This window comes from Ischnura elegans, chromosome 9 (genome assembly GCF_921293095.1).
Source record: "Ischnura elegans chromosome 9, ioIscEleg1.1, whole genome shotgun sequence".
NCBI lineage: Eukaryota > Metazoa > Arthropoda > Insecta > Odonata > Coenagrionidae > Ischnura > Ischnura elegans.
Genome location: NC_060254.1, coordinates 103,499,713 through 103,519,836, shown reverse-complemented (window position 1 = coordinate 103,519,836; position 20,124 = coordinate 103,499,713). Strand labels below are relative to the sequence as shown.

Below are 20,124 nucleotides of genomic sequence, written 5' to 3'. Positions count from 1 at the left end.
CCCACCATACTACCTCTTTCCATCGCTTATTCCTTCACTTCCCGTGTTAACAATTGTTATTCAACTAATTGTAAGTGCCAAGCGTGGCGTTACAATGGCCTGTGTTCTGATTCATTGAAACAGGGGGACAGCATAGAGGAGGAGGCACAATTCCATCCTATAGAATGCTGATTTCTGTCGCCACTTCGTTCGCATTTTAATCGGTTTTCAAAAATGTCCACGGCGCGGTGATGAGTGCAATGCGATCCACTTTTTTCCCAACATTTTGCTGTAAAATGTCTGTCATTTCGAGGAATAGCATTCATAAGCAATGGATTTGATAGATCACATCATCACGTATTTAAATATCGGTTCAAACTGCTGATCATACATTATTCCCCCGTGAAACTCGGATCAATTTGTCCGTCAGCGACGCGAGTGGTGACTTTTGTAAACCCATTTAAATGCGCGGTGGTTGACAACACATTGAGAGGCCAAATTGAGGATCCTCTTTTGTAATAATCGTGAATTGGCAGACGGTGCCAGCGATGGTTTCAGCGACAGAAAAAGGGACGGAAAAAGGGATGTGATTTCCATCCCTGTAGCTGTACTTTGCCCTTCAAGAATCAAATCCATCATTTTATATTTCATAACAGGTACATTATTATTTCAAATAATCATTCAACCCAATTTTATTTCCTTTCACGGTCGCATCTTGTCCTTTTATATAACGGTGCACATATTTATTACTTTTCAATCGTTTTGGTTTCGTGAACTCCAACGTTTGCTTCATAATGACTGAATCTTTTAAGTTCTTCACTATGAACAATAAAAAGGTATGGTACCTTTTCACCCGATTTATTCAATACGACCGGTTTCATTGCAGAGGTGACATCATCAGGTACAGAAATCGTTATTTTTATAGTTATTTTGTTATTTATTTGGTTGCTATTTCTTAAGCGTTGGTAGGGGAGGGCTGCGTTGGAATTTCCAAGAGGGGGGAATAGTTGACAAATATATTCTCATTTGCTAAAATTCCATTCCTGATGTGCTTCCTAATCTCCAACTCCTCCAAGCAGTCCATCCATCTTCCCTTTTTCTCAAGGTGGAGAATTTCCGGAACAATTTATTATTTATTTTTATTGTTTACAATGGATTTTCACAAAGTTACGCCTGAAACAATCGAATTTCTTCATTCTGAGTAGCAATTGAAGAATATTATCCGAGCATCGTTAACCTTCTGAAATATCGAAATAATTTTCGGATTTTATGATATGATCGCTCGATGTCCCAAGTTGAAATGTGAGAACGCGACCTTGGCACTGTTTCAACCTAATTTTGATTCACCGATATAATTATTCAAGAGCAGAAGTTGAGAGATCTTTTTTGGAAACTGGTTGATTAAAGTTGCGACATTGTATGACAGTTGTCCATAAAAAAAACTCTTGATCGAAAAATGTTTCTTTTCAACAGTGCTGTAACGAGCAGCGGTAAGTGATTTAATGGGTTTAAAAGCTACCAGAATTTTTCGATGAAACAGTGTTAAGTGCAGCGATATTTTTCATTGAATGCAGGGTTAAATTTCGGTTGTCCAAGCTTGAAATTATTATAGAAGAACGGGCACTGTGGAAACCGTGCTTTAAAGAAACATAAGCTTAGACAAATCATTGGGAACACGAATGTATGGGAAAATTAAGTAGAAATAAGTGAAGTCAGTAAAAAAATCTAGGAAATATTCGCAAGGGCGACAAAATGACAAGATCTTAGGGCAAGTAGAAGGTGATAAAGGGGAAGGGCAACTTAGCAAAGTGAAAGAAATGGCATGTGTAAAAGTATTGACTAAAGTGACAGTGCTCAGTTGATATTCCTCATGTATTACCACCCAAACCAAATTTTCTGGCTCGCGGCCTTGCTTTCCAAACAGGTAGAATAAGGACGATGGACATGCGGTCAGCGGGGCTTGGAGTATATTATTCAAATTAGTCTCTGAAGAGATATTAAGGAAAACTGGTTATTTAATGCCATAGCATACCACTCTCACTTGCCGCATTAAATATTACTTAACGCGCGTCCATGCTTCAAGTCTTTCTTCCTCGTTGAGAATCCCGATAGCCTACTTTAAAAAGACCTCTCTGCTTCGTCACCGCGAGTAAAAGGAGGAAGACTCGAAAGGCATGTTGGAAAGTGAGTTTAAACTTCATCACAGCGAGGTCGAATGCTGAATTGTGAGGGAGTGAGAAAAACTATCTGCTAATCATCTACTCCTACTCCAGGAAAAGGATTCGGGTGTAAGAGAAGATGGCCATTTAGGCATTTATTTATTCCATTTCACCGCCTCGGAAACAGCGCACGTAAGGTCCCATAACTTAACGCATTTACACTGAAAATGCGCAGTTTGAACAATTCCAAGTGAGATTAGAGGGAGGTGGTCGAGCCAAATCTTATGATATCTCACTAAGGGGGGACCAAGGGAGTCCCAAAATCGCCAAATCCACCTCACGTAATTGGTATACGATAAATAAAATTACTCGATGTGAAACCTTCAAGTTGGGTGCATTTACTTCCTTCCAGCCTGCGGTTTGGATCGGATTAATAATTATAATTTATTAATCCGATCCGGATTATAATTTCTGGGAAAGGCTCTCACAATAGCTAAGAATTTATGAAATTAATTTTCTTTTATTCAATGCAAAATTGGGTTTAATTTAAAGTGAAAATCTATTAATCGGTTGAGTTAAGATGGAAAATATACATAGAAATGGTAGAAAGAAGTCAATGTACATCAATAATAAATTTTTATCTCTAGAGCACATGTCTTCCACTTTTTTTTAATGCAAGGGCTAAAAATCGATTTCAGATCGTCCGGAGGGACAAGAGACTCCACGTCACTTTACAAAATAAAAATACGTGTAATTTCCCAAGGGCTCTAAAGCGGAGGAATCTAACGAAAGACGACGTAGCAATAGGGTAGTTTCCTTCATCAAAGAAAACGAAAGGTATTGATTGCGATTCGTTACCCACCATTAGTGTATTCAGAATATACAAATTATTTGGTTTTAGAAATGCCAGTTTATACGAATGTTAATGGTCAATTTTTACCTCATTTGAAAAAGGCAAGATTGGCGCCCATGCGATTCCACTCCACGTGACGTCACAGAGACCTAGTTTCTATACGAGTTGATAGGAGTTTTACATCGTCTGCGATTACCAATGCATTCATGAGGCACAGACTTCAGGGAAACATCTCTTAATAATCACCCATTAAAATTACCTAAGTTCGGAAAGTTTTCTTCGTTGGATAAGGTATAAATAATCCTTATTTAAGCCAACCGCTACCAGCTGGCTGGGTACTCTGCTACCTGCTAGCATCCTGTGTCGTATCAGCGCTCAGAGCCTCGCCCCAAGGTCACCTCACTTGCGGCAGCGGGGACCAGAACAACGTCACATGGAGGTTTCCCGGCATTCACACTTAGCCGTCCCGTTTTTGCGCGCTTGAAAATTTTCACTTTTCATTTAATCGCGAAAAATAGATATCGTGATTAAAAAATCTAAAAGCGTGAAATACGTACTCCAGAAGTAACAATCTTTCAATTTAGGCAATAAAAAATAATGGGAAACCACCCTATTGAATAATTTTTCCGAGCACCGTGATTATATCGTGGTCCGAACTCAACAAGTATTGGGAAAGGCTCACGAGGGAGGCGATTGGATTCCGTATGATGAACAACATGAAAACGCAGGATATTCACTGTGCACTTCAGGGAGACCGGTGTTAAAGAGCATTTGCGAAGCTCGAGAAAAAAGAGGTGGGAATCCCTCGACCAATCACGTGACTCCTGCCCTGGTTGAAAGTCAATCCGTTGGAACACTAATTGCAGTCGGAGAGGAACACCATAGCAACCCAGAGAAGACCTGGAAGTTACAGCCACTGCAGATAAATGTATCTCCTTAATAGTCGTAATCATTCGTCGGGGTTTTGGTTTCGGCTGTAAAAAAATCATGAGACACTTACACAAGAAAATGTATCACATTATATAAAATATGCGATAACTTACGTATTGACATAGTTTTGAATCTACAGTTGCAACAAAAATATCGACCAATGTATTATGACTAACGAGGTCACGATTCATATGGCATAACGCAATATAAATTAATTTTCTATTGTCAAAACGACGTACAAATATGTACTAGATGTAACCTATAATACATCGTGAGAATCAAAATAACATAAGCCTGCATAAAATGCGAATTTCTTCGTGCGATCTCCCAAATAATGCGGAATTAAAAAGTGCATTTTTGTAGCAAACTGCGGAAATTCCAAAGGTATATTGGGAAATTTTAATGCAAATGGCATCCTTTTTCTTTCTTTTGAAAACCTCTTAAAATCACGTGGATCAATCACTTGCCTTTTAGTCTCGCCCAAAGCGCCCGACCTACGTTTTCCTCAATGATTGGTAATTATAATAGTGTCTTGCGTCATAACGCAAATAGCGACCTGTAATTGGCTAAGGCCTCTTTTTTTAAGAGGCGATCCCAGATTGATGCAAATGTGAGTTGAGTGCGTACGTTTAGGTCCTGAGGGCATTAGGCGAGAGAGGTCGCCTAATGCCCTCAGGAATAACAGCGCGAGGTGAATGTGCATTCCATTTCATATCATATCATTTACGAATGAGACTGCGAGAGGAATTTCCATCAGCGTTTCTTTCTGGCTTGCGGAGAGCTAGATGAAGTTATGACGAGAGAAATAGGTCAATCTCCTCATCCCCGACTTATATCACTATTTATTTCTTTTTCATCTCAATTTTTTCAGCATTATTTTGTAACCGATTTTTTTATTGTGCTAGAGAGGTATTTTTGTTCTATTATATTAGAGGGGGACAGTGTGGTAGTCTGTGTGGTTAGAGTGCTTTGCTACTTGTCGGGAATTTGTTCGAGTCCCGGAAGAAGCCTTCGGACACCTCAAATCAACGTTCATTAGTGGAGCCAAGAGTGGGGATTCGAACTTAATCTGAGTAAGTGCATGACGGTACATTTCTTGCGGAATTCGTCCAACTCTAACCATGTGTATGCAGTGGATGGTATTAACATAAAGGCAACAGGCGAAGTGAAGTACCTGGGAGTTACGATAACCTCGAACCTCTCGCGGGGAACACATACAAGGAATATTTGCGGCATAGCCCTGAAGAAATTAGGATTCGTCAAGCGTATTGTGGGAAGATTTTCGGATGAGGAAGTAAAAGAAAGGTGCTATTTCGCTCTCATCCGACCGCACCTTGAATATGCAGCGAGCGTATGGGATCCGGTGCAGAAAGACTTAATCCGCGAACTGAATAAAATACAAAGGAAGGCTGCGCATTTCGTCAAAAACTGCTACGGGCGTACAGACAGCGTTACCCAGATGTTTAGCGAATTAGGCTGGGAGCCATTGGAGACTTGGAGGCTGCGCGCTAGGCTTAGATTGCTTGAACAATTGAGAATGGATATCTATAAGAGGGACACAGAGAACATATTATTAGAGCCACACTATATTTCCAGGCCCGATAGAAGCGATAAATTAAGAGAGACGTTTTGCCGAACGGATAGATATGGGAATTCGTTTTTCCCCCGAACCATAAAGGACTTTAATAAACACTACTCCCAACCTCGTTAGAGCATTGAATTGAATAGAATACTTTCCTCACTCCTCTGGTTATTTCTTTGTTAGCTTTTTTTATTGTTATTGTATCTTATCATATACAGCCGTAATGCTAATTTAAAGGGAAAAGTTTTACATTTCATGTTTATGTTTATATTCTTTTTCCTAATACCTGTGTGTACATTTATTTATTTATATAATTTCTTATATACAACGCGACGCCAATTTTAAATGAAAATGTTAATTTAAACATTAACTGAGAAAACGCGTTGCGTTAAGTTTAACGAAACAAAAACGTTGCGTTACTTTGAAGAACTATCCGTTGAACAGCTTAACCGAGTTAATGAGCCTTGCTCGAAGATATTGAGTGGATATTGGATGACTTGAAAATGACCTTGTGTTCACTTTCCCTGCGTGTTCAAGGAGAATGTCTGGAGAGGGAGAAAAAGAGGGGGCCAGCGGTGGAGTAACATTCTATCTTGGGATCCCCTTGCCCTTAAAGGTACTTATAGGTCACGTGGTCCAGCACGTGATGTCCTTCCTGGGAAGGTCTCGTATGCCTCACGCAAGCTGATGGAGATTATTCCTTTGCGACGTTTTCCTTGTTGATGTCATTTCCCGCGGTTTATAAAGCCAAATCATTATTCCATTTCTCGTTTGCGACTATAAGATAAAAATCGTCATCATAATGGGAAGTAGAATATTTTCTTGTAGGCTAATGCTTCTTAAAAAATGATTTTCTGTGACTCGTCAGCGTGTGGTACTCTGTCTTTATGTGTCATACGTGTATATGATATCTGAGTTACAAGTATTTAGATTACAGCAGTGAGATTTACAGCCTAGTTAATAATTCGTTACTGTATTTTAGTGGAAATTTTCATTTACTCTTCATTCAAGACACTTAAGCATGGTCGTAATGGTTTCTCTATCCAAATCATTATCTCATCTCTCGTCTGCGACTCTAGGGTAAAAATTGTCATCTTGATAGGAATAAAAATGTTCACTTGTGGACGAATACTTCTAAAAATATAGCTTTACGGAAATTTGAGTTTGAATTGGATTTTTTCTCCTCATTTAATGCAACGAAGCTTTTTAGTATCAGATATGTATTAATATCTTATAGTATTGATTATAATTTATTCTTCCATAAAAGAAAATGGATTCATACAATAGTTATACAAGTAAGTATTTGGAAGTTTGGTTCCCTAATAGACAAATACGTTAATTATCAATACAATTGAAAATATCTAAAATATTCTTATGAATATAATGAAATATCATTACAAAATTTAAGCAATTAATTTTTTTTAAACTGTTACCATTTTAAAAACAATCCTTTTGCCTAGTGGGGCACCTAACTTCAAAGTATTTTTGTAAATATTATATGATTCTATTAGTTTTTTTTAAGAATTAAATATTATAATTATTAGATGACTTGTTACATTTCTGATTCCAAAATACTTAGACGAAAGAAATATGCATGCTAATCTGATTTAAGAACAAATGCTAGTTTTGTTCGTGTCTGAAAATTTTTAAACAAAAAAATCTTTTTATTCCTTTTTGTTATTAAAGGTGAAACTTTTACGTTAAAGTCAAGTAAATATCGTGGGGATCATATATGAAAATATTTGTGGCATAGCCCCGAAGAGGCTAGGAGTAGTCAAGCATGTTGAGGGAAGATTTGCGGATATCTCAATAGCGAATTAGGTTGAGAGCCTCTGGAGACTCGGAGGCTGCGCGCTAGGCTTTGATTGCTTTAGCAAGTGGGAATAGATATTCTTCAGAGTTACAAGGAGATCATCACACTGGAACTCCACTATTTTTCCAGGTCCAACAGAAACGACAAATTAAGAGAGATATTTTCCGTACGGGAATTCGTTTTTCCTCCGAACAAGGAGTCGAATAAATGTCAGGCGGAACTTAGTCAGAGAATTTCCTTTTTATTAATTGATATCCTAATGCAATTGGCCTTCCGTCTATTGTGGCGTCTTGGAGGGAAGTTTATATATGTGGATGAAATAATGTTGAGGGATGAACATAATTAAAATTTTTAAATACGTTTCAAGGAAACCAACATTCTATTGCCATATTCATTGTCATGCAGTCAAATCTTCTCAAATACATGTAGAATACCCGCTTTCATTCGTTATCCTACCTATCAATAACTTTCTCCTGGTATGTAATCTACATCGAGTCAGAGATTTTCGGGTTTTAAAATTTCATTTCATTTTTGTTTTAAAGCATCGCTTTTAGTTCAGTAGTGGAATATTCTTTAATATTAAGTACTTTTATTGGAACTTTTTTTCACTCTGTTGAAAAATTCGAACCAGGTATCTTGTTATAAGAAAAATATAAGAGTTTGATGTGATATGAGGTTTTTTTCATTTTCCGCGCCAAGCACATGAATTTCTTCGCACAATGAGTAATCATCTCTATTCCCAAGTATGTTACGGCGTGTGTGAATTTAGCAGGTGTGGAACATCATTATATAGAATCCACATCGAATAGGATTGCACTGTATCCTTGTATCATGTTTTTACGAATCTATTAGCGAGACGAAGTATTCATCCAAAGCTACTGTACTATTAAAGCTTGCTCTTTTATGAAGGAATGGTGTATACATCTTTCATTCATTTTTTATTAAATGAGGAGCATATGGTGCTGAAATTTTTAATTGACCGCACGCCAAAAAAGGCATTAACCCTTCTTATCCCAGAGCTACTTTAGGTAGAATTCAAATTTAAAGATTTTTCATCATGAAAACTTGAAAATTTTCCACTCAGTCATAAATATCGTGGTAGCTAAATTATTAGTCATTACAATTAACACCACGTAATAATGCGACGTTCAGATATTTCCTGAATAGAGTAGATCATTTATGCATTTATGAAGTATGCTTAGAAGCAACATAGGGTTATAATGGGTTAATACCATCAAGATGTATTCCATCTGTGTTCCCGGGTGTGATAGGGCATTTTTCAGCGTTTACGTAACCGTCCCTTTGGTCCCGTGGACCAGCTCGCATGCTGGCACGTCAAAGCCTCGCCCTGCCCGCGGAGAAAGGAGCAACACACATTCTAAATCAATTTCATCACGTCCTGCATTCCGACGCCCTGAGGCGGCTCGGATGCTTGGTATTCCCGCCATCCCTGCCCATCGCATAATTTGCCGTGTTGCCCCCACCCATCGCTATTTGCAATTAGCTCCTGAAATTGGCCCCGATTTTCGCATTAATGTGAACTATTTTGGCAATTTATAAGAACTTATTTCCCTAAATTTCGGGAATTTATTTTCCACTTTCAAGGCTCTTTGTATGAAAAGATGAGAGGTACAATAAATAAAAAAGTGGTCAAAGATAAAGGGGTGATGCTACTTCTCATTTTTCCACACAAACCTTTATTTCACCTGAGTCAACATGTTTCACTCCACAGCAGCATTATCAAATCAGCCAGCACGTTCATTTCATTTCAGATTAAATTTATCAAATCAGCCAGCATAGCTGTGCAGGCAAAGTTAAACAAGAATTTGACCGTAAAATACAGAATAGCTATGATAAAAATCCAATTTAACACTGCATGCCCATCAAGAAATCTCATCCCAAATGAGTGAGTGAGTGAGTGTGCAAATTTATACGAGATTATTTATTCTGGCATCTTACACTTTTTTGTGAAGTCTTGATAATGCTGCAGGGTAGTGAAAGATGTTGACTCAGGTGAAATAAAGTTTTGTGCGGAAAAGTGCAAAGTAGTATCACTTTATATCTTATAATGGATCTCCACAAAGTATCTGCTTCTTCTATTCAATTTATAAAAGTGGCCAATTATCAAAAATTAATTTTACAGTAAAAAACAAATCCGTCAATGCCTTTTTAACAGATATATATTTATATATATATTAAAAAATAAATAAAGATAATTGATGTGATATACAGCATATATGCCAGTTCTTTTAAGCATAACAATTTTTGTGCGCTAGCATAAATAAGCCATTTCTTTTAAAAGTCGTTTTGACAATTTATAATGGAAGATGATTTGTGTTGAGAAAGACTTTTTTAATAAAAAATAATGATTTTATAGACTAACTCTACAATGCTCGAGGAAAATCAACATTTATTTTACTGAAATACCCAGAATAACTCTGAGGTTTTTAAAATTTTAAAATATTTATTGGGTATATTTAAAATGTTTATTGGATTTTTTCCCATTGGAAAATTACAAAAATACATAAGAAAGCTGTGAGATTCGTTAAAAAATTGCTACGGGCGTGAAAGCGTTACACATATGTTAAACTATTTAGGCTGGTGGCCGCTAGAGACTCTGAGGCTGCGCGCTAGGCTTCGATTGCTTGAGCAATTAATAATATTCATCATTAATAGCGACACAGATTACATCATATTAGAATCCCACTCTATATCCAGATCCGAAAGAAACGATAAGGTAAGAGACATATTTTGCCGAACGGACGGGTATGGAAATTCGTTTTTCCCCAAAAATGAAGGATTTTAATGACTGCTTGGCGGAACTTCGTTTGATCATTCCCCTTTTTTATTTGGCAACGGCTAGGGTCCCAACACCCCCTGCCGTGCACCTATTCGGGAGGCTTACGGGGTGGTATGAAGATGGAAATAGAAAAATAGTTTGTAATGAGATAGGTGCGCCTGGCCTTGCGGTTTTCTCAGCACATGTATCGCGTGTAGTCGAGGAGATGGAGGAACTTTTGATGAATCTCCCCAAAGCCACCCATCACCCTCATGTCTACGTGCGCCTGCCACCCTTCTAATTTTTCTCCAAGCTCGGTTAAGAGCGCGAGGAACTGCGATCATCAGAGTGTGCACATGGGCGTACCCAGCGAGGGGCAGGAGGGGGCAGCTACCTCCTCCGAGAAGCAAATATCGCAAATGTCTTTGAGGAAAATAATATTTTTTAAGAAAATAATTTTAAAAACTAATGATGAGCTTTTACAGCTTCCTTAAAATGTTGGTTTCATTCACGTCTTCCATGCTTAAATCTTACCTATAACTTGAACAACCATGGCTTGCCCCTCCCCCCTAGTTTTGATCCTGGGTACGCCTTTGAGTGATCATTTTAGTCACTCGTGCAAATCGATACTTTAATAGATAAATTTAACTTATGAGGACACATCGCTTCCGGTCGTATTTCTTTTTTTTCGCGACGCATTTAACACTTATCCTGTTTTCATTTTGAAATTTTTACGAATGGATGAGGTAGGGGCTTGGCCAACATTAGCACTTGTACCTACTTCAAATATAAATATTTAACATCAGAAAAAATACTGAGGAAAATTTTTCACATTTCACAGAGAGATGCATACTATGTACACACAGGTCTATTGAATTTCATAATAAATGGTCACCAATCCTTAGATGAATCCTAAACATAATCTCGGGACAACTCCCTCATGAATGAATAAATTTACTCATTTTCCTTTTTCCCACATCCTGGCGTCCGTTTCAAAATTCATCCCGTCTTCTTTTACGTAACTAAGGTTACAATAATAATATCATTAGCTAAAAATTTACATCTGATGGTGATCATTATTTTACGGAACACGGGTGGCCTTACGTAAAAAAAGAAGTGGTGTAAGTAACATATATTCGTCCAAGAAACCATAAAATGAAATACCACATAGTTAAACTGAAAGAATAATTTTGATGAAGAAAAAAATGTCGAGATGAAAAATAAGTTGGCAAATCCAAAGATTGGTTTGAAGCAGCTCTCCAATCAATTCTCCTCTCAGCTAATCTTTTCTCATCTACGTATTTTTCTCTTTCACATCCTTCTTTACCTGCTACATGTATTTTATTTAAGGTCTTTCTTTTCCGTTCTTGCCCACTTGTCCCTCTAATCGTCTTCATCAGGCCATCATGCCACTGAATTTGACGTGAAAATATCAAGGTAATAGCATTAGTTTCGTACTAGCAATACATCGCGTATGAATACGAGCGGAAACGGTGCGTCATATTTGACGAATTAAAATTAAGTGAACTAGGGATAATGAAATTACAAGTGATTGGAAAAGTACCGAAAAACATCTAATCCGGATCATTTTAATTACACTGTCAAATTTGTAATAGATTGTAATTACGAATTCATCTTTGGAAATATAATTACTATGGTGACGATGACAAATACTTTAAACTTTGCTCCTTAACGATGCATGATTTGCTCCCGTATAATGCAATGTCGGTCAATTATTTCTCAAACTGCGAGGACTAACATGCACACTAGCATTTTACTTATTTCATGCCTTTGCATAAAGTAATACAAATATTTGATTTGGGAATTTTAGGCATAAATAAATATGTTCTATCAAAAATTTACATCTGCGTTGACGTTAATGAACTCCCTTTCGATCAGCGCGCATGAAATTCAAAATTTTACTTTTGATGAATAAAATGAAACGATTATTCATACGGGCTTTTGAGTAGATTACAAGTAAAATTACCAAAAATTTAATCTTACAGAGAATTCGATTACTAATACTTCGTAGCATCACATCGATTAAAATTAATAGCATTATTCCTCATGACTGCTCGCAGCTAAGCTGGCAACGGAGCGTGTCCACATTCAAAAGGTTCATTGTGGTGTAACCTTATTGGTCAGAAATCTCCGGTCACGTCACAGGCGTTGAATGTCAGTCCAGTTCTGAGAACACCAGATCGCGTCCGCTTACCCGCGCACCGAAGCGACGCATTCGAAGACAGCGCGCCACTCGAGCAATGCGAAGAATGCTGTCGGGGTGGAACTACTCCATTTTTATTGGTGAGCTCTGGTAACAATAACTCGGGATAGCTTGCACCTACCCATTTCCTGTATTCCATGAATTCGATTTTGAGTACGTTGAAATGGAAAGTTATTCATTTTTCGAGCCATGTGGAGAGCATTTTTACTTTTCACGGGGAGAAGTTTCTTCTAAACAGGTTTTCTGAGGCTTCATATGATCGTATTGGCTCAGCTCGTGGCGAGAACAAGTTTGCAATAGAGTCATGCAATAGAGTATTAAAGAGTATATTTTCTCTAAAATTGTTCGGGAAATAAGGGGTGTATATGAACGGGAAATGGAAACCCATGAATTAAATATTTCATAAAATTTCTCTATGATCGTATTAGCTGAGTTAATGGTGAGAACAAGTTTTCAATAGAGTCATGCAATAGTATTGAAGAGTAGAGTTTCTCTAAAATTGTTCAGAAAATCAGGGGTGTATATGAACGGGAAATGAAAACCCTTGAATTAAATATTTCATAAAATTTCTCTATGATCGTATTAGCTGAGTTTATGGTGAGAACAAGTTTACAATAGAGTCATGCCATAAAAGGGTCGAAGTTTCCATCAAATTGTACAGAAAACCACGATTGGATGTGAACGGGAAATGGAATCGCTTGAATGAAATATTTTGTAAAATGTATCCAAAATTTAAAATATTGAAAAATTATTATTTAACTTACATAACTTTACAATGGATTTAATTCCAACCAGCTTCGAACTTTTTGCCAAAAAAGTATTATGATGTATGAACGGTGCAAAACCTAAAATCAAATGTGTGTAGTTAGATTATTTTGGATTATTATTACAAACTGCATCATTTCAGGTTGAGTCCTCTTTTTATCAAAAAAATATCCATAAAAAATAACGCATTTGAAATCTTAATTTGCTCCATGCACCCTAATCAATATCAAAAAGGCAAAGAAAACAGAGGCTTCAAGAGGAGAACTAACATTTCCATGAATGCTTTTCAGGAAAGAATTCATTTGTCTCACAAAAGCCATAATATAGTTTCGGATCCTTCCAAAATCTGTATCGATTTTTTTTGTTAAATGTCGTTGGAATTCTCAGAGGTGTTGTAATCTATCATTCCTAAGATTATTTTCCCTCGCATGAGTGTCTCATTCCAAAAAAAAGCCGAGGTTTTAGGCTTTTGAAACAATCTGTATTGCTTACTGACTGTATATTCGATTTTGGGAGCGAGAAAAATGGAAAATTCGGAAAAAATGATTTTTTATGAACACTACGTCACGATTTTCGTGTTATGAAATGGAATAAAATTCATACTTATTCATTTTCTTGGGAATATCGCCGAAAGACAGTGGTCTATAGCCTGCAGAGTTTATATTCTTCCATAGTTGTGAAAATTTGACGAAGCATTTGTTACTTTTCGTGAAACGAGGATGCTACCATTGGTCGGCGCCCAATCTTTCTTCTTCGTTTCATTGATAGGCGTACTTTGTAATAATAAACATCTTATGTTACCATTAATGTAAATCATCATAAATATTCTTTTACTGCCAAATGTTTCACCGATAAATTAAAAATTTAATAAATTTATGAATTTGGATAAATGTGATGTACAGCACAACGTGCTTAAAAATGCGAATGTTTATTAAAACTCATGAATTTGGATGTTTAAGTTGCAAAATTTTCCTTTCTCCTAATATTTTTTTCTCTCAAAACTTCCTGAAAATTCGTTTTGAAGTGAGTGCATCGAGTAGTGTGCATCGAGTGCATCGAGAGTACTCGGAACCACGAAAATTTGCATATTAGGTATTTAAACTCTAAGATAATTTCATTGTTAATATCTTGAACCTTTTTCTACTCAATATTTATTATTGCCGTAATGAATCCAGTATTCTTAAAATACATTACGCTTTCAATAAAGTGATTCAAGATAATTTTTAGGTGTGCTTAGCTTTCATTCCCAAGAATTTGATCACCGTTAGAAATACATCGCTCCCAAAAATATTAAATCCTTCAAATCTGAAGAATGATTTGTTTCTATCGCGGCTATTAAGCAAGATAAAGTGATTTGGGGTTTGGAGAGAGTAGCGGGTCATAGAATAGTCTCTAACCCGGTTGGAAACCCGAGGGCATGTCATCCTACGTATCTAATTCACATATTAAATCTCTTCTTACTTGCCTCGCTAATGACTATCATACGGAATGGGCATTTATAGTTAGAATTAAATTTGAAAAAATGCGTCGTATTGAATTTCAAGAAGAAGAATAACTCCCCACAACATAGCTATAACTTTCGAGGAACCCAATTAAAGGCAGTTGAATCCGTGAAATATCTAGGAGTTGGACTCAATAATGATCAATCGTGGAATAAACATATTCGGGAAATGACCGGTCAAGCTAATCGTAAAATGGGTTTCGTTAAAAGAATATTAGGAAAGTGCGACAACAAAGTGAGAGAAATCAGCTACTTTTCCCTCGTTAGACCACATTTAGAATACGCTGCCAGTGTGATTGATCACCCCCTGCCAAACACCCTAGAGGTGGCTCGCAGGGTATTATGTAGATGTATATGTAACTCTTGTTGCGTGTGTGTTGTAACGCTTTCTCTCCCTAGTAAAATATGGTAGTATCAAATACACTACTTCTTCTCTGAAAATGTTTAATGTATGATAATTGGAGCCTGACTCATTTTGAGCGTATAAATATTGACGGTTGGAATAGCCATTGATTTGACCGGGGTAGACCGTTAAATGAATCAATCATGCTACGAATAAAAAAAAAGACTTAGTCGGAAGAGGAATTTTTTGACGACAAATACGTTCACAATGGTATCAATGCGTCGTTACAAAGTCACTTGTTTCATGCTGTACTTTATATTATTTTTTTCCCTTATCTTGACCTCGTTTAATTCATGTTAAAATAGTTCTTGGAGAGTAGGTCGACACATGTTATGCAAAAAAGTTTTAGCCAACGTTTATGTTTATTTTAAACTATCATCATGATATCAATAAATATGTACAAAGTTAAGCCCTGATGTCAGTTTAAAATAAACAAAAACGTTGGCTAAAACTTTTTTGCATAACATATGTTGACCTACACTCCAAGAACTGTGATCACGACCCCAACCAGCCAGTTAACAATTTATTAATTTAAAAAAATGGCGCACGTGTTCTGTTGTGGGTGTGAGGTGTTGTCTGTGTGAAATAGAAACTTATAACTAATATTTACAACAGTAGAACTATTTTAGCATGTACTTTATATTGTGCCTGGAAACTTTTCTGTGTTGTTATTTGAAAGGGTTTGAGCAAGCACAGAGCAGCTGGATTAGTTTGCCGTATTGGTGACTTCACTTTTCTTGAGCGATCTTTCCGTATCAGACCCGCCCATGTGTGCCTCCCACCCCACTGCAAGGTGAAAGTCGGAATGGCAGTCAAGGCCACGCCTCCAGTCTCGCCGGAGTGACTTACGGAGTCGTAATGCAACAACCGTTAGCTTGCACCGCATGCCGCTACGTCTACACTCCACTTTTCCGGTTCTAGTATTTTGCAGTCTCCAAGCGGGTTCAACTACTCCACTATTTTCCACTCTCGCACCGTTTACTGCCTAACTATTTTCCCATATGTGTATAAATATCATATAGCGTCAGCAGCAAAGGATTGCTATACATTTTTTTACCTCATTCCCTGTTGCCTCACGACTCTCTGGAATGCCTAATTCTTCTTTTTATTGTTTGGTTCGTTTTGAATAAACAGGCTCAAAATTTGTCGCGATCATCTATGTTTATCATTTTATAACACTTAATTATTCTTGACTATCGCCTCAATTGTTGTTTGAATTATTGGTGTTTGACATGCAACTGCTACGGTATAAACTGCGTTAAAATTTTATTTTTGTGAATTAATGTACCGACTTAGAAAAAAATTCTCTTGTAAATTTCATAGATTGCGCCAAAGACCACATGAATTTCAACCAAAAAATATTCCTAATAAAAATTAGTGGCATGAAATGAAATTCCAATTTAGGCAAAAGAATGCATCTAAAATTTGGCTTACGTTTCTCTGTTTTCTGAATATCGATACCATCGGAAATAAACTTAAATAAACCGAATAGGAAATAATGCCAGTAATAACCAGAATAATTTTTCACGATCACTTCGTAATATTGTTATCCAAATATCATATGTTTGAAAAAAAAAATTGGCAACATTCCTGTGGATTATCCCGATTTGATTCCTATTTTCTGTGATATTATTTTGCTGGTAGAAAACGGTGTTAAAAAATTTCTCCCGGGGTCATCGGTGCAACACTTTCCTCCCTAGTAAAGTATAGTAGTATCAAATACACTACTACTTCTCTGAAAATGTTTAATGCATGATATTTTGAGCCCGATGCACTTTGAGCGTATGACTATTGACGCTAGGAATAGGCATTGATTTGACCGGGGTAAATGATAATAGACCGTTGAATCAATCAATCGTGCTACGAATCTAAAAAAAAAGCTTAGACGGAAGAGGAATTTTTAGACGACAAATGTGTTCACAATGGTATAAATGCGTCGTTGCGTAAAGTTTTCTCTTTTAGATAATTTCATTCGAAGAGTGTAAAAGTGAGAGGATGCTCATGAAAACTGTGCCACTTGCTTTTTTGCAGGCCGACAACTTTCTCTCCGCCCAGAATCGCTCTACACCTCACGGAACGTTTTTACTCCTTCTCCAGTGCTGATCCAAATATCAACACCACTAAAGCTCGTCTATTCCTCTTTGTATTTATTGCCTCTCAGTCTCATTTCGTAAAGCTCACATTAACACGATTTAGAAAATTCGTAGCGGATTTTTTAAATTATCTCTTACGCAATTCCACGGAAAGTATGGTTATGCCTGCGGATTCCACTAATTTTCAGGAAGAATTTTTGATGTTCAATTTATCTAAGTTATTTCTCCGCTTTGTGACTAAATCTTTCCTGCAAAACTCTCGCAGGAATTGATTGAATATTTAAATGGCTCAAGTATGTACTAGCTTCAACCCCATTTAAAAACTAACTTAAACGACTTGCTCACTTGAAATTATTCAAGATTTTGCAAGATCGAGTAATCTGAAATTGATGCTGGTGACACTCAGACTTCCTTTAGTATTACAAATTTAATGTACCTATGGTTAAAATTTGATATCATTGTATGTTTGCCATTCTTACTTGCCCCAGTAACACTCGTCTTTTTATAAACCGCTATAGTATTGAATTATCTCGGTTTTTAATCTGACTGCTTTGGTTTAGGATGACTTTGATCGTAAACGTTATCAAAGAAGCTGATTTCTCAAAAATCGTGTTTTCACGGCCCATCCCAATCTTTCCAATGCTAACGAAATCTTTCTCTTGCGTCCTCGCCAAATTCACGATTCTCTTTTAAAACTACCTCATTAATTATTGATAGTTGATCACTAGACAGTTCCTATCTCGATCGATGTGCGAAGAAATATAGAATCACGTTAAAATGGAATGGAAAGATTAAAAAGTAATGCTTTGAAAACTTCACATTCCATATCCATCGCGTTAGGGCTATCAAATACAGGTGCGTTGGGGAGAATTAGTAATGGAAGTAAATAATTCATGCACTTTGATGTCGGAAACAGGAAAAGATCTTAAAAAGATTTTTGTCATTCAAAGGATGACAGTTAGCGAGAAAATTTTTTTCCGGTCAAATCTAGTCGATAGTGCATTTAAATGCTGTGCAGTCAAACATTTTCACATTTTCTTTGGAATCTAAACTGTTTCTCATGTATAAGCATATTTTGTTGTTTTCTATTTCGCCAATCTTAAGTATTTTTTGTAAGAGTATCTTTATCGTGGAGTCCACTCCACTGAGAAAAAAATAAAAAATTGGGATTGGAATATCGATGCCATTAGGTAATTCGGAATGTCCATAATCAAAGAGTTGTAACCAATTATCTGTCAAGAATATACAGGAGGAAATGGTGATTAAAATAAGGCTTGAAGCCAATTTTCCAATCCATGCGGTGTCACCATTTAATCCAGATTTCTAACGGAGGAATTGAGTTGGAAATTCTATCCGCACCGTCCCTCTTACCTTCACTAAAGGTGAGCATGCGAATGCACAATTCCCTACGAAATAACTGTTAATGCATCGTTGAAACTTAAACACTTTCTTCCAGGTTGGTAATCCGTCGCTAAAATTCATCAATTCAAGAAGCATGGAAAAAATAGGCATTACGGTACGGTTCTCAGCAAGTAAATATCCTGTCAAAAATTCTACAACTAAGATTGAGTTTTTTTGCTTAAAGCTTAAATGGCTAAGCATTGTAAAGTTTAGCTAAAATTGTAATAACTGAGTTGCATACAATATTGGGCACTTTTTCTATTACTTACCATGTGACCTATAAAAGGGACATGAAGTGAAATGGAATTCCTTGCACCAATTCGCGCGACACTTCAAACACATGTGTCTCCGAAAAATAGCTGTGATAATTTTTTACCTCTATGGCGAGGCCTGAAAACACGGATATGGTTTTTCTTAACACATCAGAAACTAATTTTACGCGTTCGCACGTTGATCAAATAGAAACTCCTCTCCATACCCCACTTGAATGCAATACAATTAAAAACGTACAGGGCATCGCGCACACGCTTCATTTATTTGGTTTCCCAGCATAAAAGTAAAAAATGAGTAAGTCTCCAACTAGTTTGGCATTTACTTTTATAAATGTTTAATGAGAAGTGTCAGTGAACATGATTTACTTACTCTTAGAGTCAATTATTATGTACTTTAAGCTTCCTCATGGAGAATTCAATGGTAGGTAAATATTTAATCAATATTTGATAATTTTATATTATGTAACGAAAATATTTAATGCTGATGAAATTTTATCAAAATATCTTGAACTTGGAAATCAGAAAATAAAATTTCAATTAATAAACGAACAATACTGTCAATGCCTGCTAGATAAATCGAAAAAAATGTGAAAATAAAAATTTCATGCGCTGAAAGAAAAAACATTTTGATATATTTATATAAAACAATCCTCGAGATAATATAAGGCACTCACCACTAGCAAAGCCGTCCGCCCCATAATGGTGCTGCGATTTTTTTTAATTTGCACACGACCTGAACGTCCCTCTTCGGAAGTCGGTGTAAGTACTCTTCTCTCTTGTGTATATGGTTTCCTTTGTTGCGTACCTTCGCGACGTGTGGCACCTCGGTGAATCTCAAACTCGGAAAACGCCCTTCTCCCCTCCGAACGGCTCCTTATATACTGCGCGTGAAAGCGGTTGAATATCGCCCGAGAATCTCCGTTGGCAGCCTCCTGGACGCGAGGAAGGGGTGGGGGAAGCGATGTGTGGAGGAATGGGGGAGTGGAAGGGGAAGGGGGTGTGAGGGGGAGGGGAGGCTATCGGAGGTATTCCGACGGCGTAGGAACACTGCTGACTGACTGACTGAAGGGGGGGGTCGGTCCCCCATCGGAGGAGAGGCGAAAGTGTCACACACGATTTTCATCAAATAGCCGTGGTTCCGATCTTAAAGGAGACAACGGGAGGGAATCGTATCGCGGGCCAAAACATTAAGTTCGCTCCACCCCCTCTCGATTGAGCCGAGCTGAAAATTCTACGGGCTCAGAGAGGTGTGTTAGCATGATGATTCATCGCTAAACTTCATGCAGGAAATGGAATATTTTAATAAATATGGAGACCATTAGAAATTACGATGTGGTTCTCATTAAGTAAAATAGTTCTCGGAGTATAGG

At 37.1% G+C, this 20,124-nt stretch overlaps 1 protein-coding gene across 1 annotated transcript in view; it reads right to left on the bottom strand.

Moving 5' to 3' along the window:
• Positions 1-19,626, bottom strand: part of LOC124165780 (basic salivary proline-rich protein 2-like) — a 36,508-nt gene extending 16,882 nt beyond the window's left edge. Inside the window, exon 1 of the mRNA XM_046543275.1 lies at positions 19,429-19,626. Coding sequence (XP_046399231.1) covers positions 19,429-19,452 — 24 coding nt within the window. The 5' untranslated portion in view covers positions 19,453-19,626. The remainder of the gene's footprint in view (positions 1-19,428) is intronic.
• Positions 19,627-20,124: the final 498 nt, after the last annotated feature.